This window comes from Cardiocondyla obscurior, linkage group LG25 (assembly GCF_019399895.1).
Source record: "Cardiocondyla obscurior isolate alpha-2009 linkage group LG25, Cobs3.1, whole genome shotgun sequence".
Taxonomy (NCBI): Eukaryota; Metazoa; Arthropoda; class Insecta; order Hymenoptera; family Formicidae; genus Cardiocondyla; species Cardiocondyla obscurior.
Window position 1 is genome coordinate 2,881,774 of NC_091888.1, and position 25,307 is coordinate 2,907,080.

A 25,307-nucleotide genomic window follows, 5' to 3' on the forward strand; every position below is an offset into this window, starting at 1 on the left:
ATCTGCTAACACTGGCAAAGCGCCAGTGTTAAATACCCGCAAACCGGCAGCGACAGGCAGTTGCTAATCACCTTACATGCGTAACGTGAGATCTGTCGCGTGCCGGTAAAAATAAAACGTCTTGCTGAGACGAGGCCACGCGATTACATAGCGGAGTGGAGCGTGAACAAGTGACGTAAAAAAAAACAAGGTGTACAAAATAAAGGTGATATATATATATATATATATATATATATATATATATATATATATATATATATATATATATATATATATACAGGTGTCCCAGACATAACGAAGGATACAGGAAGGATAGATAGAATTGATTGAGACAAGTAGAAAAGTCCCGTACCATTTTGCAAAATTCTCAACCGTTATTGAGAAAAAAATTAAAATGTATAAATTGTATAGGCGTAAGAGCGACAAGGAAGCTGCGCGTGAGTGAGCGCGACAAGCGAATGGCTAGAAATGGCGCCGTCGCCTGTCGCGCTCACTCACGCGCAGCTTCCTTGTCGCTCTTACGCCTATACAATTTATACATTTTAATTTTTTTCTCAATAACGGTTGAGAATTTTGCAAAATGGTACGGAACTTTTCTACTTGTCTCAATCAATTCTATCTATCCTCCCAGTATCCTTCGTTATGTCTGGGACACTGTATATATATAGGGTCTCAGCCCATGTGTAAAATCCTATACAGATAGATAGATAAAAGTTATTTAACATTTTGTAAAATTCTCAATTGTTATTGAGAAAAATTAATTTGTCTAGCGCAAGAGTGACAAGGAAGCTGCGGGCAAGTGAGCGCGACAGGCGATTGGCGCCGTCGCCTATCGCGCTCACTCACCTATAGCTTCCTTGTCCTCTTGCGCTAGACAAATTAATTTTTTTTTCAATAAGTATTGAAAATTTTTCAAAACGTTAAAGAACTTTTTTATTTATCTCCCTAAGACCTACCTATCTGTATAGGATTTTACACATGGGCTGAGACACCCTGTATATATATTTCGACTAAAGACCATTAAAATTATCCTTTTTAACCTATGCGCTCCTGACGGCACCGAAGGACGGACCCCGTGCACCGGCCACGGTGCAACAGTTATAACTTATTCATTTATGTATGTAGCTAATACCAGAAGGAAAATATGTTTAATGAAATATATTATTCAATCTTTCTGCTGTGTATTTTATACATTCCATGTAAATTGTCTAGTGCCACTGTTCCATCATAATTCATAATAAAATTTTATCAAGCATGATAAAATTTTATTATGAAGTAACAGCGTAGGCATGTACTCAGTTTTTTGTAATGAAAGTTGTAACATTTCATATACTGTCACGTTATTTTCTCTCCTCCTCAAGGAGGAGAGTCGCAAGCAAAAAAAGACGTCCATGCACGGACGGAAAATCCGTGCACAGTCGTGACACGAGGGGAAGGGAGGGAGGAGAGGTCGCGGAACCTCGGCCGTATCCCGGCGCGGGACGGCGTAAGCCCATAACGCGATAGTTTTGGGCGCCAGGCACGGGCCCAGCCGTGCCGATTCTATTCACGAATGTTTTGTTTTCTTAATAATTCACGGCAAACTCCAACGGCCGTCACGCTCGGGGGCTAGCTCATCCGAACGGAGAGGGGCAGGGTGTAACGGGCGGAATTTTCGGACAAACGGAAACGACAGCACGAAATGATATGTACGCGAACAAAGCGATGAACAATTTTCAGGCCGTTTATTTGAGCTCAACGGAACAAAACAAATACGGAAAATAATAACAAAAGTAACCAAATAATCTTAATCGCGAGCGGGCTCGATCTCCGCGCGATCACCTAGATCGTAGCTTTGGCCTCGGACGGCTATTAAATTGCCACAGATATCTTCCTGGGATCTCGCTCTCCCGCAATTCTCGCGTCGGCCCTGACTGTTTTGGGTGCCGGCCACGCGCCTCCCTTGCACGCGGCGTGTTTCCGCGGGACACCACAACACAAAAGAATGTACGCAAAAGATCGCCTGTTGCAAACGAGATCGTGTGATTTCTTTTCCGACCTCGGCCGCTGCCGAGGGCTGTCCGTGCGGACGCGACGTACGACAGCTTCACAAATAATCGAATTAACCAACGCAAACAAACCGTCCCGGTGTGTCTCGCGGGGCCCAACCACCGGCCTTTAGACGCCTGTCGGCTGCCACTCGCTAACGTTACGTCCTTGCCTCGCGACAAGGGTTCACCAAAATAATCTAACGGGCCCGCATGCCCGTTTTACGTGGCCGAGTATCGTCCAAATCCGCGTCGGTCTCCCTGGGAGGCGAAGGGCTGTACAATACAATAATTCCGCAATGCGGGTGGAAGATCTCACCGAATAAGCACGTCTTGACCTCTTGAGACGTCCTCGCTCTCCCTCGCACTCTCTCTCTCGCTCTCGCTCGCCCCAGTCGTCTTGGCCCACTCTCGCTATCGCTCGCTAATTCTCGCTGATCGCCCGTCTATTACGCCGGTCTACACGGAAGAGAGCGAGGACCGCGCGAATTTTTGGCATGAGGCCCGGCGTATCCCCACTCTCGCGCCTCGCGGATTTTTCCGCGCTACGTTGCCGATTTCCCGCGGAAGCCGCTGCCCTCACAGAGCCCTATCGGTACTAGCCGGTTGGCGCGGGTTTCGGATAGTCCGTTGTCGCAGCAATTCTCCCGCAGGTGGTTTTCGGCGTTGAAACGTGTAGGCGACAAGCCTCCTCCACGGTTCTCGAGATGAGTGGTCCCCCATCCCGGGCCCGTATCCGGTCACCCGTTCTTCCGGAAGTTTGCGCCTCCGCCTATGGTTCGCTCCTCTCGCTCCTCCCGCGGCAAGGACAGTCGGCAATCTCGGCAACATACGGTAACAACAAAATCCACCAACGCGATTGTTAATTACCGCCTCGAGAAAATATCGCTACATCCTCCGGAGATTTCCGCGAATCCTTTTTGCTCTCTTCGCTGTCGCGATTCGTCCAGCGCCGCTGCGCCTTTGTGACGGCCGCGGAGAGCTGCGACGAAGCAGCGAAAGCCGCCACGTCACAATACATATGTAGTTAATACCACAAGAAATAAATGTACAATATAATTATGGGAATATACATTGTACAAATTTTTTTTCTGGTATTATGAGCTACATACATAAAAAAAAGTTATAACTGTTATAATTGAAAAGTTTCATGCATGGTTGATATATGACACAGTAGCATTTGAACATTGTATAAGTTTAAAATAATTAATAAATATCGGAAACGAAATCCTAGCCTTCCCGGCGCCGTCGCGTCGCCCAATACGCACTTTAAAAAGATCACGCTTCTTGCTAGCCCTTTCTTTGTTTCATCAGACAAAGATTAAGCACGCATTTCGTCTTAATAACGATCTGCAAATACGCAGTGCCATTCTCTGGCTAACGTCACGAACGATCGTGAAATCAGAAACTATAATATCCGGCAAGCAACGCAAGACGATCCTGCGGATTCTAAGATCGCCGGGAACCCCGGGATTGCGTCCTCGCTTAAACAAAGAACTTGTGCTAAGCACTTGTCGTCGATCTGCTAGCAGCAGTAGTACGCCCTAAGTCTTGCTCGAAGACACTTTATGCCTTTTACCGTGACAACTTTAAGTATATTTCAAAAGCAATTTTGTGTGCTTGCATCTACACTTTCGCGATTCGCGCTTGCTTCAAATTCGCGTGGCTCACGGTTGTGAAATTTGTACACAACTATTAAAAATAAAGTGCATAATTTTCTAAAAATTAAATCTACCTTTCCTAACTCGTTTACCTCATTCCTACGAACCTAAAATTTGCCGGAACAAACATCAATCAATAATCAATCGTTCTGTAATCTATTTATTCAACACATTTTATGTGAATGTTCAAATGCTATTGTTCCATACAAGTACCAATAACATTAACAAGGGAGAATAGGCAATCCGGAAATTCAAAAAATTCTGATACTTTGTGTGCATGTAGAGTAGTTCATCCAAAACACAAAACTATTTTTTGTTTGTACTAAATTTCACTTTAAGGGGATGAAACCACCCCTTACAAATAGAAGGGCTTTTTGATTTTTTTTATATAACTCAAAAATTATTCAAGATATCAAAAAATGTTTTATATAAAAGTTTTATGATAAAAACATCTCTATTTATCTGCAATAACAGAACTAAAAAAATATTTTTTTTTGTAACAAAAATGTTTATAAAGTAAAAAAAATTTTTTTATTTTGTTAATGCAGTTTAATAGAGGTGCTTTTATCATAAAACTTTTGTATAAAACATTTTCTGATATCTTGAATCGTTTTTAAGATATATGGAGAAAAGCAAAAAACCTCTACATATGAAAATAGTTTATATTCAAAAGAATTATTCTCCAACTGCAACCAAACATTTCTAAAATTATTTGTACTGTAACGTGTTATACTTTCCTCCTCGCGAAGGAAAGTCGCAAGCAAAAGAGAAGGCCGGGCACGGATGGAAAATCCGTACGACGCCGTGACACGAGGGTCAAGGAGGGAAGAGGGATCGCGTCTCCTCGGCTGTATCCCGGCGCGGGACGGAGTGTCTCACTACCGATGTTTTTGGGCGCCAGGCACGGGCTCGACTGTGCCGATACTTTTCACCACGCAATATTCTACGCGCAAAAAAGGTTTCTTAATTTCAATCGCCGTCACGCGCCGAGGCTAGCTTCACCGAACGGAGAGAATCGGGGTGTAACGGGCGGAATTCTCGGACAGACGGAAACGACAGCACAAAATAATATGTACGCGAACAAAGCGATTAACAATTTTTAGTCCGTTTATTGTGCTCAGCGGAACGAAACAAATATGAAAAATAACAAAAAAAAAGGAACAAAAATCAATATAATCGTAAAAGTGCTCGATCTTCGTTCGATTGCCTAGATCGTACTTTCGACTCAGAATCAATATTAAATCGCGAACGAGTATCTCACTTAGATCTCGTTTTCTCATAATTCTCGCGTCTTCTCTGATTGTTGTGGTGCCGGCCACGCGCCTCCCGTGCACGCGGCGTGTTTTTGCGGGACACCGCGACACAAAAGAATATACGCGAAAGATCGCCTGTCGCAAACGAGATCGCGTGATTTCTTTTCCGACCTCGGCCGCTGCCAAGGGCTGTCCGTGCGGATGCGACGTACGAAAACCTTGCAAACAATAAAATTAGTCAACGCAAGCAAACCACCCCGGTGTTTTCCGCGAGGTTCTGCCACCGCCAGTCAGACGCCCATCAGTAACCACTCTCTAATGTAAAGCCTTGCCTCGTGACAAGGATCCGCAATCAATTTATCGGGCTCGCGTGCCCATTCTACGTGACCGAGTATCGTCTGAACCTACGACGGTCTTCCCGGGAAGCGGAGGGTTTTACAAAATAATATTTCCGCAATGCGGGTGGAAGATCTCACCGATCAAATGCCTACTGGGCCTCGCACGGTCCTCGCTCTGTCGTTCTCGCTCGCTTCCGTAGGCTCTTTCTCTCTCTCTCTCTCTCTCTCTCTCTCTCTCTCTCTCTCTCTCTCTCTCTCTCTCTGTCACTCAATTGCTCGCTCTCGCTCAAAATCTCGCCGTCCGCTTGGCTCGCGTGTTTACACGGAAGAGAGCGAGGACTGCGCAAATTTTCGGCACGAGGCCCAGCACATCCCCACTCTCGTGTCTCGCGGATTTTTCAGCGCGCCATACTGCCGATTTCCCGCGGGAGCAACTGCCCTCCTAGAGCCCTATCGGTACTAACAGGTTGGCGCGAGCTTCGGATAGTCCGCGGTCGCGTCAATTTCTCCGCAGGTCACTCTCGGCGCCGAGATGCGTAGGCGGCTGGCCTCTTCCAAGGTTCTCGGGATGGGTAGCCTCCCATCAAGGGCCCGTATCCGGTCATCTTCTAATCTTGACGTTAGCGCCTCTGCGTATGATCCGCCGCTCTCGCTCCTCCCCCGGTAAGGACCGCCCGTAGTCTCAATGACATACGGTAACGACAGAATCAACCAAAGCCCGACCATTAATTACCGCCTCGAACAATTAAAAATATACCCTCCGGAGATTTCCGCGACCCCTTTCTGCTCTCCTCGCTACCGCAATTCGTCCGGCGCCGCTGCGCTTTGTGACGGCCGCAGAGAGCTGCGACGAAGCAGCAAAAGCCGCCACGTCACAGTACATACGTAAAGTTTCTCATTATCAAAACGATTTAATCAGGTTACTACGCTTATTAATGATGATAGGGTTTTTACCAAAAGAAGTTAGAGAATCTTTAAATATTCAGCATTGTGAAACTATTTGTGCAATAATTCACCTTTAATGTAAAACTTTTTGGTTTGTGCTTTAATTTGAGTGACTGATTATGAAATTGAAATAAATGTGAACTTTTGCGTGATAACTGGCAAATAATGAGAAATAACAACAAAAATGAAACAGAGTCAGATTGTGTCAATAACCTTGTCAAACTTTCTAATTAACTTGATGCGGATGTTTCTGATTCTTGACTTGTAAAATATTAATGAGGAAATTTGTATAAAAATGTAACAATGCTTAAATTATAATATACAAGGTGTCTCACCATAAGTGTACACTACCGCGAATTTAGAAAGATATCGAAAATATAAGTAAAAAAGTCCTATACCATTTTAGAAAATTCTCAACCGTTATTGAGAAAAAAATTAAAATGTGTAAGCGTAAAAGCGACAAGGAAGCTACGCGTGAGTGAGCGCGACAGGCGAATGGTTAGAAACGACGCCGTCGCCTGTCGTGCTTACTCACGCGCAGCTTCCTCGTCGCTCTTACGTCTGTACATTTTATACATTAAAATTTTTTTCTTAATAACGATTAAAAATTTTCCAAAATAATATAGGACTTTTTTACTTGTATTTCCAATATCTTTCTAAATCCGCGGTGATGTACATTTGAGACGGGACATTCTGAATATAAATTTAATTTAAAACAACGAAAATGGTTTAAAGTAAATTTAAGAAAAAAAATATAATGAAACAAAATTATATGTTTATTTGTTGCTACACAATAAATAAAATCTACACAAAATTACTTTTGTTTAAAGTAATAGGTATAAAAAAGCACTAAGTATAGAAGCGCGAAAAGTGTATTCAAAACTTAATTTTTAAACAAAATCAACAAATTTAGTACTTTTTTACAAAAATTAAAGATTACAAACACATGTAAAACCGTACAAGCGTGGACCTAGATTCATTCTGAACTTGTTATACCATCAACTTCGTCAATAATTTTCTCGAAAAGTATTACTTGTATAGTTTAAATTAAAAATACTCTCTATAAAAATAATGAGATTGTTCGAGAAAAGACGATAAAACAAAGAATTTGGACAAAACGAAGAAATTCGAATTAATATGTAAAATAAATATAGACAGCGGCGTGACACGTAGGGACAAAAACAATAACACCGGATCAACGAACTTAGAAGTTTTCAGAAATATGGCGAATTTTCTAGAAGCTAGGAGACCTATAAGTACCGCGATAGAAAACAAAGGCGATGAGTCTCGATAAAAAAGTCAAAGCATTCAGTTTAAAGTACCGGTTTACGTACGCGCGCACTTAAATTCTTCTGTACATCGCTGATTCGTACTATAGTTCTGCATTCTGCAGAATATATTCTGCGAAATAAACGGTCACAAATCTTATTTAAAACTTTTCTCCACCAACATCTCGGAGACGAGAACGGTCATTCCTGACCGACAAACTTCAACATTTACGAAACAGAGATCAAATTGAAATATTATGGATAGAAAATTTTAACAATCTAGGTTTAAATTAATGATATTTTATTCATTATACTGTATGGACAATGAAAGGTGTTCTCGAGTCGGATGCCGGAAACGAAATGACTCGTCCCATATCATTTTATTGTCTCATTATTTTTTACTGGTGAATCTCGGTGTGAAAATGAGACAATGAGATGATCACGCTATATTTATTACTATTTTTTAATTACTGCACTCTCTCCTACGAAATTAGAAACAATTTAAGTTATTTATTATTTTGGTTTAATTGTTTTTGCAATAATCGCTCTGATCTACGAGGTGTGTTAACTTTAGTTATGACATTGTCCATTTAATTATAATTATTATTTGTGTTATTATTTAATTTTTTTGTATCTTCAATACATTCTCTTCTCTGATTGTTATATCTTTTCCAAATTATGTTTGAAGTTATTTCTACTAAATATGTTATTTCTGGAACTATTTCTTTAACAATTTGCTTTTTAGTCCAACAATTTTTTGTTCCTCTGTAGTCAGTAATCATTACTACTTAATCTATATTGAAATTTATTGTTGTTTATAAAGGTTCTAATTTGAAGAAAATAAAGAGATGCACACACTACATAAATTTAAAATTGATTGTTTAATAAAAGAAACAAAATAGAAACAACAAAAGATATAAATTACAATTAATAAAAGAATGTTTCTTAACAGTGTCTTAGGTGAGAGTAACTAACTTGCTAATAAAAGATCTCTCAGGTATCTGATGTCTTTTATCAAATATTTCGTCATAGGGATTCTCCCGTTATAATTCGCAAAAAACAAGGTAGTAAACACTTCTATAAAGAAGTACTTGATAACATTTACCATGATAAAAGATTTAAGCATATAAAATTTCTTTAGACGCTTGAGAAAATAATTCAATAATTTTAACATTTACAATTTTTATTCTCTTATGATTTACTATTTGCTAATTTTGTGTCTGATAAACATTATCATTAATTAAACGTAAACGTAATTATGAAAATCTTGTTCGGAAATTTCTTTTTAAAAATAATATTGCTGACGTTCGTTTTATCGTGCTGTGTGGAGTAGAACGATAATCGAATAAAAATTGATTTATTGATTCTGTTAAACTTAATTCACTTATCATCATACATTTTATTTTACGTTTAAAGGTATCTACCATATTTTTTCCGCTCCATTAGTTGCCGAATAATGTGGTAGCGTAGTGCTATCTGATACCTGCTGTCTTTATAAATTTTTGAAATAATTAACCCAGGAAAAATTGAAAATTATCAGTGACTAAGGCCCACAATCTGAGCTCATTTTTAGAGGCGCTTTTAGTTAAAGGCGTTTTTAAATGTAGTTTTATAAATGTGGTCGAATTCTTAACTCACATTTAGAGGCACTTTTAAAGGCAACAGTCACTTTTAGCATTAATGTGCGTTTTTATCTCGAAAAAACTATTCTGAACCCACTTTTATAGCACATTTATAAGCTTTCATCAAATGAGCCGCTAAATGTAGCCTGTAACACATTTTGCGATACGTTTAACAAAAATCCAATATGGCGCCACCCATGTGATTTGACAGGTGAGCCCGTATCGCGACTTAAGTCATTAATAGTGACGTTAATTGATTAAATTTATTAAGAAAATAGATATACGCAAAGTTTTTAGGAGTAATTGAAACTCCATGTAGCAAAAATTATCGTAATAAAACAATTAAAAAAATTTATCAATCTTTAAAATGCGCGTATATACAAGGTGTTTTGTTTTATGTGTCAGATCCGTTAGGAATAAATAGAACTCGGGTACACAAATAACAAAGTCCCATACCATTTTAGTTAATTTGTATAAGTTATCTAAATATGAGTTTTTTAAATATTGGGCCACAGAGCAAATGCAAGCGCACGGATAGAATCAGTCCGACGCTAGAAGTATAAACGCCGTTTATTTGGCCCAGAGATTGGATAATAGTTTTATGTATAATATTACCATATTATATCATACCATATTATATCATCATATTGGAGCGAACTTATGTCCACACATATACAGTTTCACATAAACTTTTTACTGTTTTAAGCGTAAGAACGTTCTACCCCCCCCCCCCACTGCTTCGAAGCGAACTTAGGTTCATGTTTGTTGATTTTTACATGGGTTTGTAATGTTCAATATATTTTCTAGTTTCGGCAAATTTATGGTGTAATTATTTGATCTTGTTATTTTCATAGAGATATATTATACATTTTACAGATAGGAATAATCGATCTTTTAACATCCATTGGTATTTTTCCCGACTTTATAATCGGTCATTCTATTGGAGAACTGATCTGTGCATATGCCGATGGATGTTTAACAGCAGAAGAAACGATTCAATTAACGTATTTTATTGGCTTAGCACTTTATGAGTCAAAAATAATTAACGGTACAATGGCTGAAGTTAATCTTGATTTTGAAACCATGAAAACTGTATGCCCTCCAGATATTGATATAGCTTGTTATAACAGTAAGTCAAATTTTATCGTGAGTGGACCAACAGATTCTGTAAAAGCATTTCTTTTCAAACTACAGGTATGTTATTAATTTAAGTAAAAATATTTTTTTAAACATTTTTTACAATTTTTATATTTTTTTAGGGCAATAATAAAACTATAAAAGAAATTTCTTGTGGCAATATACCTTTTCATAGTCGTTACATGATACCCGCAGCAAGTAAATGTGAAGAATATATTAATCAAATATTACCACAAAGAACTTTTTGTAGTTCAAAATGGTTGACTACATCGGCTTATAAATGTACTAATGATCTTTTACCTTTATATTCAAAACATTATTCTAGTTACTTATCATCATCTGTAATATTTACGAACAAAATATACTCAATTCCAAAAGACGTAGTAGCGATTGAGATATCGTCCCACAATATTTTAAAACACATGAAAGATTCTTTACATTCTACGATAACAAATGTAACAATATGTAATGAGAATAATAGTGTTGAGAAATTTTTAGAATCAATTGGGAAACTTTATAATATAGGATTACAACCACAAATTGCGAACCTTTATCCAAAAATACAATTTCCTGTAAGTCGCGGTACTCCAATGATTTCTCACCTTATCAGGTAAAATATTCTTTTTTAAAGTAGAAATAAATAAACGTAACCGAAAAAAAATATAATTTATTTATAAATTTTGAAACATTTAGAAAAATTATATAAAAAAAAGATATCTTTAATGTGATACTAAATGCACATTTTTATCTTGTTTTTTGCAACAATTGATTTTGTCATTTGTTCGTTCCATTTGTTATTTAAACAGTGTGTCTGCGACACAATAGAAATAATTTTGGAGACAGGTAGGACTTGTTGAGACAAATAGGAAAGTCTTATATCATTTGGTACAATTCTCAACCGTTATTGAGAAAAAAATTTAAATGTCTGCTGGTGACTGACTGCGACAGATGAATGGCTCTAAATAACGCCGTCGCCTGTCGCGATCATTTATCCGCAGATTTTTTGTCGTTCTTTTGCTAGAGATTTTTAATGGAATGTTAAAGTGAAGTAAAGGTCAACTTCATATTTTTTAATAAGACCATAATTTTTCCACCTGAAGGTCAAACCAATAATATCACAATATGTCTCACTCTATACCACACAACTTTTGTATGAAATATTCTTCCAAAATATATTATCTTATTATTTTAAAATAATCTTGAAGATAATTTTTGAGAACAGTTTAAGGACATTATAAGGACATAAGTTGACATTTTTCGAAAAAATGTTTCAGACAAAAGTTATTTACTTTTTGATGGAGAATAAGAATCTGCAATAAAAAGTTGGGGTTTCTATTTAAGATTTTAAAATTGACCTTTAAATGACCTACAAATTCGACATCAAGGTCAAACTCAAATTCACCACCGGATGTCCCCCTCAAAAACATACAACTTTTGTATGAAATATTTTTCGATTTAGCGGAGTGTTCGTGAGATATTTTAATGTCTCAATTTAAATGGACTACCCTGAATATACAGGGTGTCCCGCTTTAAGTGTACACCACCGCGGATTTAGAAAGATATTGGAAATATAAATAAAAAAGTCCTATACTATTTTGGAAAATTTTCAACCGTTATTGAGAAAAAAATTAAAATGTATAAAATGATTAGGCGTAAGAGCGACAAGGAAGCTGCGCGTGAGAGAGCGCGACAGGCGACGGCGCCATTCCTAACCATTCGCCTGTCGCGTTCACTCACGCGCAGCTTCCTTGTCGCTCTTACGCTTAAACATTTCAAACATTTTAATTTTTTTCTCAATAATGGTTGAGAATTTTCCAAAATAGTATAGGATTTTTTAACTTATATTTCCAATAACTTTCTAAATCCACAGTGATGTACACTTAAGACAAGACACCCTGTATAAACACTTTAATTTAAAGCATACAATTCTGTTATTAAAAAACAAAATGTTGGTTCTCATAATGTACTATTAGTATACGATAATAAAAATGTTTAATATCTTGGAAAAAATTGAAGTATATATGAAAAATTTTATCGATACACTCATCTACATGTCGATGTATATCTATGTATGCAAAAATATCTATGTTTTGTGCCGGTCCTCACTGTATACGATTCACATAGCTATATATATATATAAATAATTAATTTTTAGAAACAAAAATTAATTTGGAAAATATTTATTAATTAAATTTTTTTTTTTTTTTTTTTTAATTAACATAGTAAATATTAAAATATTTAATACATATCAAATTAATCCAACTAAAGTAAAAAAAATACAATTATTTAAATAAAAAAAAATTTCAAAAAATTAACATTACGGGACGCGAACGCATAATCTTCGAACTGTGAGTCTGAAGCACTCACCGTACGACCAACCAAACACTGTTGAAAGACTCGACGTAGCATCTGTACATAGCGCGCTCGGAAAATATTAAACCTTGATTTTTTAAAAACTATTGCGTATCTACACCTAATCGTCGACGCGTAATCTTATATTTTCCTTTTCTACTACCATGCCAAAGCTCATTAAAAAACTGCTTTGGCACTTGGAAACCACTCCTTGTTAGACACTGATTGTTCAGCGTTAGCAGGCTATATAGCTGCAACTCGGTCACTCGGCCAATGCAATCTTTTTTTTCTTATTTTCACACTACTTTTCTTTTGTTTTAAATGGGTTACTGATGCAGTTCTACCTCGTTACTGTAGGTATTTAAATGTAAATTTTTTATAGAATAATTTAGAAGTATGTTGCGATTTTTAGATTTGGTTTGAATTTTTATTGTAAAAAAAATCGCTGAAAACGGATATCTTTTTGTCAACAAAAATCAGAGCCTTCTCTAATTAATCTTAATTGCGAAATTTGTTTAATACAGAGTTTAATGATGTTTTCCATGGAAACCAGAGGTTTTAACGTGTTTAACCCGCAAAATTTCAAATCTTTGAAAAACTTTAAGTAAAAGTCGTGTTAATTTAAGGTTTTTTTTCAATAAACTTTTGTATTTACATATTTTGACGACCTTACATTACTTTATATATTGTTGAAAGACTTGATGCCAAAGATTTTGTTAATTTTACTTTGCAGATGGGATCATTCCAAAGATATGTTTGTAATGCAACATAGCGACAAAAAAAAAATTTCTACTAGAGAAATTGCTATAGATATTGATATAAATGATGAGGAATTTCAATATTTAACTGATCATATTGTTAATGACAAAAATTTATTTCCCGCTATGGGATATCTTTTTTATATATGGGAAATGATTGCATCATTAAAAAAGCAAGAATATTTCAATACACCAATTGTATTTGAGAATGTTAATTTTATTCGTGCTACAGTGCTTTCGAAACAAAATATAATCAATTTAACTCTCTCGATCCAAGAAGGTAATATTGTTACACTAATCTAAATTTTGTTACCTCAGTTTTATATCTTAGAAACGACATATTAGAGGGAATCATAAAATGAACAAATAATTTGCACGACGCTAGTATGCCAAAAAAAATTAGAAGTATAAGTTTGAAGGCATTTTATAATCTCATTTTGTCTTTGACATTAACAAGGTATTTGTTCTTTTTTATAATTGACAACGCTATCTATTCCACAATATGGCAACAAATTTTTGCATAATTGAGTAGTAATAAAATTAAATTGTATATAATATTCAAAATTTTGGGTTCAAGCTCGTGCCTCTATAATGATTGGTAAGGTAGAACATGACAAAAACGTTAAACGTTGTTACATCATTTAAAAAACTGAAGATGACCATCATATCTCAATAAAAATACAAGATAACGTAAAACGAATTACTCTATTACATGTTTCACTTATATATTATTTAACTTTTGTTGGAAAGTTTTTTTATGCAATAAATGATTTATGAGCAATTTAAAGTCGTTAAGTGTTAAGTCACATTAAGTGTTTTACCTTGTATATAGGCTAGACCAGGGATGCACAATTAGCGGCCTGCGGATTAAATCCTGCCCGCAAGGCTTTTCAATTTGGTTTGCGATGTCCAAACTTAATTTACAGAAAAATTAAAGATAATTAAGACATAAAAATATTAATTTTATTTTGTTACTATAGCTTATAGTACAACTTCAAATTTTACATTTGGCCGCCCCGAAAATAGTTGCGCATCCCTGGGCTAAATTATTTCAGTAAGACCACCTAAATATCCCAAAAAATACACATTGAAATAAAAAAACAAAACACATGTGTCCAACATTTGTCTCAAGATCTCTTAAATAGTACCAAAAATAATTCAGGCTCTTTTTTTTTTGAGTGTTGGACGGAAGGTATAATTTTTTAAATAATTCCCTTTTTAATTGTAAATTCGAAATTTAAAGAAAAGAGGTACGTAACTATTGTCTAAATTTTTTTGTAACAAATGGTGCTGTAATTGCAAAAAAATAAGAATTTGCAATTATATAAATGTCTGGAAAAATACATATCAAATTTAGAAATTTTGAATTTGATTGATTATTTTTGAACTTTGTTTGACTACTTTTATGGATTTTGTACTGTAAATGTAAAAAAAATAATTTTTTTGTCAAAATTAAGCATTCGGTTAAACATTGGTTCGGTCATCATCATACGCGTTTCAGCAGATTCAAGCGGCACGAGTTTGATTCTGTTTATGGAACAAACTTTTATGGTGTAAATGTCGAGGCGTAGAAAAGTGTAAGAATTGATCTGAATCAATTAATTATTTGATACCTCTGAAAAGTACGTGTGTTCTGTATCTTCTCTTACAACAAGTCTGTTCTATTGTCTTTAGCGCTTTTTCTCAAAATAAAAGAAGTAACATTTATCTTTTTATTTTATGTATCGCGAACTAAAAATGTAACAATCCGATATAAATGTAACAAATCTTTATTTGAAGTTATAATACATGGTAAGTGGACCCACGTTTGCAAAATCGCATAAACCCTTGATTTGTTGCAAAGCATACTCCGCATGGTCCATCGATATTCACACATTTCCTTCTACTTGCGGAGTGATATTTACAACTCCTCTTCTCGATGATCGCTCACAACGATCTTCACGAAACTCGCTAGCCTCGATGTTGACGCTGATCTCAAGATACTTGTATCTTGTATTTGTCAACAGGTATCGTCTGCTGAGTAAGCATATTTTGCGCATTGTTTATGTGAAACGCTGCAAAAAAAGTTTGTTAAAAATTTAATTAATTTTGTAACGCTTTAACTTTTGTTCGGCCTGGAATCACTCGGTGGAAATTAGAGTACAAGAAGCCGTGCACTGGTTTATATGAACTGAATAGATATTATAGTTTTATTCTCGATATTTACAAAATGTACATGCTTGGGCTGATAGCCCTTATGAAGTGTGAGTGTCGACAATATGTCCGCGGAGAGTTGATACGTGCTCGTGGGTTTAATGCAAACAAGCAGTGATAAGCGTCGGTCGCACACGGGGTAATTGCCCTAGATTCGAGCGCAGCGCGGAGTCGCAAGCAAGCAGCGGCAAATATCGGTGGCAAGCATGTCGGTAGGAAAGAGTCGCATGCAGAGCGGCGGCAAGCGCCGATTACAAGCGGATCGGTAGCGCAGAATCGCAGGCGAAACAGCAATAAGCGTCGGTCGCAAACAGATAGGTTAAGCGGGGTCGCAAGTAAAACGGGAGCAACGTCGGTCGCAAACGAAACGGACGTCGGTTGTACGCGTAAGAACGCGTCGGTCGCAAATACAACGCTATCAGGGCTCGCGCATAAATGCGGACGGTGGGTCGACGCTGGAAATGTTAGACTTGGAAGAAGTTCTCTAGGTAACCCCCGAGTCGGTGTGTCGAGGATCGTCCAGGAAACCCCCCGAGACGATTAAGATTGCCACTAGGGAATCGACCGAGATTTCTCCTTCCCCCCTTCCGAGTTGACGGCCAGTGTTCTAGATAACCCTTGAGATCACGACAAGGAAATCCCCCGAGTCGTTGCACTGCGAGTCGTCCGGAAAACTCCCGACATGAATAGAATTGCCACCCGGGAGTCGTCCGGAATTTCCCTCCCGAGTCGATGGCCAGTGTTTCGGGCAACCCCGAGATTACGACCGGGAAATCCCCCAAGTCGCTGCACTGTGGATCGTCCGGGATAAATCCCCGAGACGGTATTGGACTAAGAATCGCCTCTCGATTGCGGCCGTGTGGTCGCGGTGGGAGCTGGATCGGGACAGGTGCCGGTCCGTCCGCGACCGCGGCTTTTATACCCGTCGGTCGGAGGTAGAGGTATCCCTACCTCCTCGGCCTTCGGTGGTGAGCGGCCGCAATCGTGCGCTTTCGGCGCGATTCTAGTTTTTGAGAGCGCTAGTCGCTCGATTAGTGGCGGGGCAGCGGGGTCTTGCCACAATTTTGATATTTAAACAAGAAATTTACTCGTTTATTTTTTTCTTTTTGCGGGCATAGTGTTATATGAGTGATTAATAACGTACTGATCGCACGATCGAATACTTCAACTTGGAAATGTTTATAATATTCTCTCTTATTTTCTAAATTTGCTTAAAATGGGAATGTAATAGGTCATAGTAGTAAAATTATGAGAGAAAAATAATTCTTAAGCGTAAATGTTACAAAAATTAGTTTATTTTGTAACAACTTTCCGTTTTCGTTGGACGATTTAGCCGCAGCAGCGGCGGCTTCGCTTGCTGGTCGCCAGGCTCCTAATATGTCCGGCGATTAAAAAAGAGACATCGCATGCCCCGTCGTTCTGCCAGACAAGTAGCCGGTTATTAGCAGCCGAACGGTGATTGCTGGATCAATCGCGGAACAATCCGCAAATCGTTAAAATTTATACAAAAAAGTATACATCGTCAATTTGATGACAAAGTCACCATTCGTATAGTTTGAATACATTTTGCATGACACAGTTCTTACGATGTCTCTTACAACGGAATGTATTCTATTGTAACTCGAGCCCCGGGTACAGGCGACTGAGACCACGTGCGCCAATTTAAAATTAAAGCTCAGGAGATTGCCAAACCGTATGCCATCTGCTAAGCCTACACTGATTTATTATCAGCACTTTTGTCACCTGCAATATCAGCGGAAGAAACTAGGCCGGTCGCCGCCTTCCGCTGAAACGCTGACTGTTGACAAACAGTCGGCAATATAATGCTCGAGCACCCGAGCTCGTGCAAGTCAGTAAGTTACGACTAAGCGGCCCGTAATTATAATCGCGACGAACACCTGTAAACGTGATGCTAAAAGAAAAGCACAAAATAAACAACATCTATTTATATTATAACGTTTATCTTAAGCAAAATACAAAAAATTTCAATTTTGACTTCTAGATATTTTGTAACAAATAGAGTAAAGGGTATTGCGACACATGTTTTCTATTTAGTTTTTTATACTAATTTCAAAAACAGTCATGAAAATTGTCCACACGTTTCGTTTTGAAGACAATTAACGGTATAGTTGGAAATACGGTTGTTACGTCCTCGGACTCCACATCTCCTTTTTTCCGACACGCGAGTAATAAATTAGATAAACGGGGTAAACCGAGGTTATTTGGTGACGAGAGAAAACTTCCAAGCTTCCAGAAGAAATAATTTTATACTCTGAAACCCTTATTGCCGGATGCTTAAATTAAACTTAAAACAATCACGCTATAGATGCCGACGGAAATCTAAACAGAAAACTCTTCAAGGGACATTAAACTAATAGGGTCCCAAAACGATTTAGAATCAATATCGAATATCTGGCGATAAGTGAAGCACTTGAGATCGCAGTTATACCATGGCTCCGAGATATATGCAGAACAAAGGCGCGAAAGTCCTGCGATTGTAAGAATATGACACGCGGTCGGATTCCATAAACAAACGCGACCCGGTGATAACGAAAAGGGGCCCTTAATAATTTTTTTTCTCCCAACTGTCAATGATAATATTCTGGAAGGTTGGGAGGGGAAGCCATGCGGGCGGAGATTAGTACAAACGAATCTTTTCTCTCGGGCCAATTGATATCGGGAACTCCTCACCACAAATTAAAAACCTAAGGGCAAAAACTAGAGCTTAAGAAAATCAGAGAAGGCATGAGAACTGAGTGACCGATAATTAAGAAAAAGGAAAAGTGAAGGAACACGGCTGGCAAATAAGAACACTGACTTTTTCAAAAATGAAAACCCGGCGCTAGTTCTCCCCTTTTCCGAAGTTATAAAACCGCGTGTTTTGGCGGGACTCGCTCTCATTCAGTCTCTGAATCATCTCCGTAAGAAAATTTGCTCTTTGTGTTAAAAGTGACTTGTGACACCTTTGTGTACCCTTTGAAAATAAAGAGACTCGTCCAAGGATCAAGGACTCCTCCGAGATAATCAAAGTCAACAAAAAGTAAGTCTCAACATTTATTTAACCCTTATTTTCTCCTCCCCTTTAAAACGGTTCCACTAAAATTCTAAAAATTATATATATATATATATATATATATATATATATATATATATATATATACAGGGTGTTTGAAATAAGGTTTCCTTCCCGGTAACTGTAGATAGATATCGGGAATACAAATCGAAAAGTCAGATATCATTTAGTGAAATTCGTAACCGTTACCGAGTAAGAAATTACTGAATTTTGACGAATTAGCGCGGAGCACATAATAAGTCGGGCGCGGCAGGTGAGAGCGGGTGGGCCTTAGAGAACGGGGTGAAACGCCGCGCGACAATTGTGGGGTGGGGGTGGGAGGAGTCAACGCGTGGTGTGATAGACAATTGTCGCGCGGCGTTTCACCCCCGTTCTCTCCCTAAGGCCCACCCGCTCTCACCTGCCGCGCCCGACTTATTATGTGCTCCGCGCTAATTCGTCAAAATTCAGTAATTTCTTACTCGGTAACGGTTACGAATTTCACTAAATGATATCTGACTTTTCGATTTGTATTCCCGATATCTATCTACAGTTACCGGGAAGGAAACCTTATTTCAAACACCCTGTATATATATATATATATATATATATATATTCGAAATAAATAACGATGGTATTGTCAGGGTGCCGTTCGCATTCCACAAATCCGCCATCTCTCTAAAGTCCTTCGAGTTCTCCGATGACTCGACTTGGTTAACGGGCTTCCTATTGTCAGAAGTTACGATATGCCGCCAGTAAATAGTGACTATCAAAACCTTGACTTGAGTGAGGCTCCATCCGGTCAGAGAAACTGGAAGAATCTCTAAAGTGATGTATGGAGAGATCCGGAAGGAGGAATGCGACGTGATGCCCTAGCATTTTTCCTCTATAATTCTTTCGTTAACTTAATCTTAAATTGATACCTTTTAGTGGAATCGAGCAACCTACGCTCCATTAAGAAAAGTCGAGCGCGGAGGAACCGGAAGATTAGGGAGTTACGGGAACTAGTACGGAGTTTCTTCATACAATTCCTGTTCGCGGCGGCGCCAAGGGAGGTCATACTCGAACCTCCGAAACGAAGATCAGAGCGGCCATGGTCGCCTCTTCCTTTCGCTCCTCCCAACTCGCCGTTTAACGGCGAGCACTCGGAAGTCGAAGAAAGCTCACCGCCTCGAACACCTGCACCACCGCAATCGAGAACTCCGACGTCATCCGAGCCTGAGTCGGAGCAGTTCCGCCCTATTTCTCCTTCCTACACTCCCGATATATCTCTAAATTCCACCGAATCTTCTCCTGGAGCTGCTCCTAGAGCATGCTCCTCTCCTATCCCGTCACCAATTCTTTATCCTGGGGAACTCGAGGAGGTCGGCTCCTTTGCTGAAGACGAAACCGTCTCTTGGCAAGAGCCTGACGGCTCGGATCATTCCCCTTTCCCCGCCCCAAGTGTAGAGTTCCTCGAGGAGCAAGAGGAACCGAAAGCGGTCGTAGACCCTCTCCTCGAGCTCCTCCGGAGGACCTGCACTCCGTGGACGGATCCTGTCCCGGAAAGGGCCTATACCATAGGCCCTGACTACTTCGATCCCGAAGAGATCAGGAGAGAGGCCAGGAGGGCGACTCCTGATCAAAATATCCTCATTTATTATCCCGGGGTGGAACACCCTTTTTTAGCTCCGATCAGGCTCATCGACGGAGTATTTCCGAGGTCGACAAGCCGGATCTCGGAAATAATAGAGATTGACCTAGAGTAACTCTATGAAGCTCATACACAACCTACCACGATGTATGTACATACGCATATACTCATGTTTGTTAACATTTAATTTCTCTACTTTACGCTTAGAATAATTATCACGTTTTCTTTTTCTCTTTCTTAAAATATGTTTAGAATGTATCTTTTGTTAAGCCCTATTCTTTTTTCTTTTTATATTATTATTTCTTTAAATTCATTTAACTTGTTTTTATATTCTAAAATTGTACTTAATTAATATTAAGTTCATCGACTTGCATTATTGAGAATCCAGAATTAGTTATTTTAATTTAACCTAAATATTCTTTGTTGCGAAAAATCACCTCCGATTCTGTCCCAGGGAAAAAGAATTAAATTTCTTTCCCTAAAAAGAACCAGGATAACGCGCTAGCTCCACCTCGTGACCGATTCGAACCCATTCCTAGCGCGCTTACGCGTGGCACCATTAAACACGTGCCACGCAAGGATCGGCTGTTACGTCACTCTCCAAATCTTTTCCTCCTCCCTACCTGCTCTCGAGCCTTTTCCTAAGCATCCGAGAAGCGGTTAACAAACTCTTAAAATACTCCTACCCCTGACATAACACTGTGTTGTTTAATGTTTCACATAACTTTCTTTTTTTATGAGAAGTGATAAATCAATAAAAAATACTTATGACGATACCCTTTACTCTATCTGTTACAAAATGCTTAGAAATCAAATTTTAATTTTTCCGTCTATTATTTAAGATAAAAAATGGGTCATATCTACAAATTCTGACGTGATGGAAAAAAACGAAGGCCAGATTTAGATTTAGTGACCAAAATTACGTAAAGTGTACTAGGTTTTATTTCAGTAGCATAAAATTGTTGAAAATTTGCAGAACTGTGTAATCAGAATTCGAAATTTGTTTATTTTATCATATGCCTAATTAAATAAAACAACAACATAAGCAACGGTTTAGCGACATAAACGATTTTACAACACCGTATAGCAGACCTAATCCAAACGTCTGCATCCGAAAGTTTCTCTCTTGTAAGTTTGTAATGCTTAATATTTTTTGTGGTCTCATACACCTGGAGACAACGGAACTTTCCTGTCTTAATTTATTGTTATGGTGTTACCTTATACTTAAGTGCGCTTTAAATTATCCTTTATACAAGGCGTCTAGTTGAGTAGTGAGCATCTCTTAGGTATAAATAGAACTTGAAAATACAAATAGGAAAGTCCCGTATCATTTTGCTAAATTCTCAACTGTTATTGAGAAAAAAATTAAAATGTATAAAATGTATTGACGTAAGAGCGACAAGGAAGCTGCGCGTGAGTGAGTGCGACGGCGCCGTTTCTAGCCATTCGCTTGTCATTTTCTTATATTTTAACACGTCATCTGAAATTTATGTGGTTATTTTTATATAAATTTATTTCGTACGTTATTTATGTTATATTTAACATTTCTCTGAATTTTTTGAAATTAATTTTACTTAAAGATTTAGGGCTATTCTTCCTAAAGCGGCCAATATTTGATTTTGTTAAAATTTTGTAAATACGTTTTATTTTGATGAAAAAGAAGTATTTTTAAAGTAAATTTTTACGACTTAAAAGTTAACCTTTTTTTTTAATTATTTTTTATATTTATATAGAGTCAGTGCGCGTGTTTGTGTATGTATGTGTGTGATATTTTACGAAAACAGTAATGTGTGTATTAAAAACATGATTTGTATATATATTCTCACAGTACAGTATTTAACATGGCGAGGCAGTTTATTTATAAGCAGTACTGTGTTGTATATGCATGTTCACAGATAAGCGCAAAATGTCGAAAGTGATATTTTATTTTTGAAAGTTATTGATGAAGAACAACAAGTTCGGGATGAATCTAAGTCCACGCTTGTACGATTCCACATGGGTTAATGACTTCAAGTTCGTCAAGATCTCCGCACATCAATCTCAATGGATTAGTTTCTTCCTCTTTTTAAGACGTCGTTTCCTTTCGAAGGTTGGCGATTCAAATGACTATGATGGTGCGTAAAGCTGCACTTCTGAAAATTTTTATAGATGTTCGACCGAGCCACCGTCGCAGATTTTTGAATCACAAGATTTGCTGTTTTTCCACATATTTCCTGCCTTTAATCTTGTTTTTGATGACAAGTCGAAGGATCTCGTAGCGTTTTCTTATCATAATGTGTCCGATGTATTGCAGCTTGCGTTCTTTAACGATTGTCAGAAATTCTTTGTCTTTTTTTAGTACACCTTCTTGTTATTCCATTTACCTAGGATATTCATAGAATACGACCATATATGTATTGTTACGATTTATCTCCCCGCGAATTTAAGCGCGTTAAAAAAAGCGAACACAGATTCGTGATTCACGCTCGGTCGGATACCAGAGGAGTAGCGGGGAGAGAAGGGTTAAGGGTTCTCCGGCTTGTCTCGACGCGCAGAGAAACGGTTTACGAAAAAATCTGACTTAGACACCAAGCACGGACCTTGCCATGCCAATTGAACCGAAAAACAATCTTTAAAATCGCGAAAAAAATTAATATTCTGTAGTTGCTACGCGCGGAGGCTAGCTAACCCGAACGGAGAGAGGCGGGGTTAAACTGAAAGAACTCTTTGTCGTAAAGAAAATCGATAGCTCACAAAATAAATCTTACAAATCAATTAACAAGGTAACAAAAAAACGTCATTTATTTACAAAAAATATTTAACTATTAAAACACCTCATCGTGAACAAAAAAGGATTTAACAAAAGAGTGATACGCTCCTGTTAACGGCACGAGTGGTGAATTACCAAAAACACAAACAAATTGTAACACGGTAATTTCGGAGGCGGAAAGCTCGCCGGGATCCGGGGTACGAGTGAGAGAAACCGAGACGTGATCAATTATACAAAATACAGTAGTTTATTGCAAAGCCCAAAATAATGGGGACAAGTTAATACAAAATAACTGAAAACAAAAGAAATGACGTAGGCAATTTATACAAATGGTTAAAGAAAACTAAACGATAGGGAGAATAGTACGCTAAGAGCGGGATTACGCAAAGGGCCCGTCTTCCTACAAGTCCTAAAACTATTTACAGGCGGGTGGCTGACCAAGCCGTTCCGGCGGGTCGTATTCCTAAACGCAGTGTACAAAATTAGCAGGCCGTGTTGATCGGACAGTGTCGCGGTCGCGGATATTCGGCGCAGTGTACAAGCTCGGCCGTCCAGGCCGTGTCGATCGGACAGAGTATCGCGGTCGCGGATATTCGGCGCAGTATGTAATTCGCCCACGAAGCCGGATGTCGGGGTAGAAAGCGGTCGGAAGGGGATCCGGGAGCGCCCGGTCGAAGGGAGGCTCGGGAGCGCCCGAGTCGTGGACACAACGGTATCGAGGAAGGCCGGAAGCGCCTGGTCGAGGGAAGGCTCGGGAGCGCCCGAGTCCTAGACACAACGGTATCGAGGAAGGCCGGGAGCGCCCGGTCGAAGGAAGACTCGGGAGCGCCCGAGTCTTGCGGAGCGATGTCGGTTTCGAGAGCCGGGTGAGCCCGGTCGAAGGAAGGCTCGGGAGCGCCCGAGTCGTGGACACCACGGTATCGAGGAAGGCCGGGAGCGCCTGGTCGAGGGAAGGCTCGGGAGCGCCCGAGTCCTAGACACAACGGTATCCAAAAAGGCCGGGAGCGCCCGGTCGAAGGAAGGCTCGGGAGCGCCCGAGTCTTGCGGAGCGGTGTCGGTTTCGAGAGCCGGGTGAACCCGGTCGAGGAAAACTTGGAAACGCCCAAGTCCTGGAGGATCGGTTGCTGGGGTGCTCCCCAGCGCGGAAAAGGTGCCTCGTTCGCGCTCGAGGCGGTTTATATACCCGTGGGCCCGAGAGTGGGAGACACCCCACTCCCAAGCGGTCTGTGGCGGCGCGCGGTGTGGGCGGTTAGGCGGCCCATGTTACCCGCTACGGTGGTCTGCGCTACGCGCTGCGGGCGGTTGGTCGGCCCGCGTAAATTAAATGTATGGACGGGACCGCGCGAAGTCTTGGGCGAACGGTGGTGGTCGCGGCGCGAGGTCTGAATGTTCGTTCGTGACCACAAAAGTAAAGATTTTTTACCGAGTGAGGCTCCTTGTTACGCGCGAGTCGTTCCTGATTGTTTTGGTGCCGGCCACGCGCTTTAGGCTCTCTACAAGCATTAGGCCTTTATCATCTGCGTCAACAATTAGTTTCAGAGTTTCTACATATATCTTGTCTGGTCCTATATCTCTGTCGTTTTTTTGGAGTTTTATGACACGTCTTTCTTCTTCGTGATAGCAGGACTAGTCTCATTGTAATCGTCGTTTCGGAGTGATTAATCAAACGGAATGTCATTAAAAAAAATCTTGATATACTTTTTCCATTTTTTTAGCCTTATGTTAACGCTGTAACGGTAGCGATTTGCCGTGTCGCGTAGTTCGCCGGATTGAGGCTCGCCGGAGCCAAAGTTCGCTAGAACGACGATAGGTTGGGCGGCTAGTCGTGGTCTGGACCGACGGGAGCGCCCGTCGGTAAGACCGAGGTTGCTCGGGCTGGCCCGAGGGGCAGTGGTCGGGAGCGCCCGACCGCGGCAGTGCCGGCGACTGGCTGTCGCGCGGCGGACCCGTTGCCGGACGGGAGCGCCCGTCCGGGGGATCGTGTGAGGGCGCGAAGTGCCCTGGAGGTGGCGGCCGTCGGGAGCGCCCGACGGCGGCGATGCCGATGACTGATAGTCGTGCGGCAGGCTCTAAACTTGGACGGGAGCGCCCGTCCAAGAAAACCGAAGATTGTCCGGGATAGCCCGGAGAGCGGCAATCGGGAGCGCCCGACCGCGGCGGTGTCGTCGGCAGCGTGCCGTACGACAGATCCTACGGCCTGGACGGGAGCGCCCGTCCAGGGGATCTCGGTGGCCCGGACTAGCCAAGGGCGCCGGCGGTATCCGATCGCCTCGGTGGTGGAGCCTCGGGAGCGCCCGAAGTCTCCAGGAACCTGAAGTT

General features: G+C 39.8%; 1 protein-coding gene across 3 annotated transcripts in view; it reads left to right on the forward strand.

The window, feature by feature from the left end:
* Positions 1-25,307, forward strand: part of LOC139111866 (fatty acid synthase-like) — a 297,920-nt gene that overhangs the window by 156,537 nt on the left and 116,076 nt on the right. For all 3 annotated transcript variants that reach the window (XM_070672437.1, XM_070672436.1, XM_070672435.1), the window contains 3 exons: positions 9,991-10,308; positions 10,374-10,861; positions 13,337-13,641. In XM_070672437.1, coding sequence (XP_070528538.1) covers positions 9,991-10,308; positions 10,374-10,861; positions 13,337-13,641 — 1,111 coding nt within the window. The remainder of the gene's footprint in view (positions 1-9,990; positions 10,309-10,373; positions 10,862-13,336; positions 13,642-25,307) is intronic.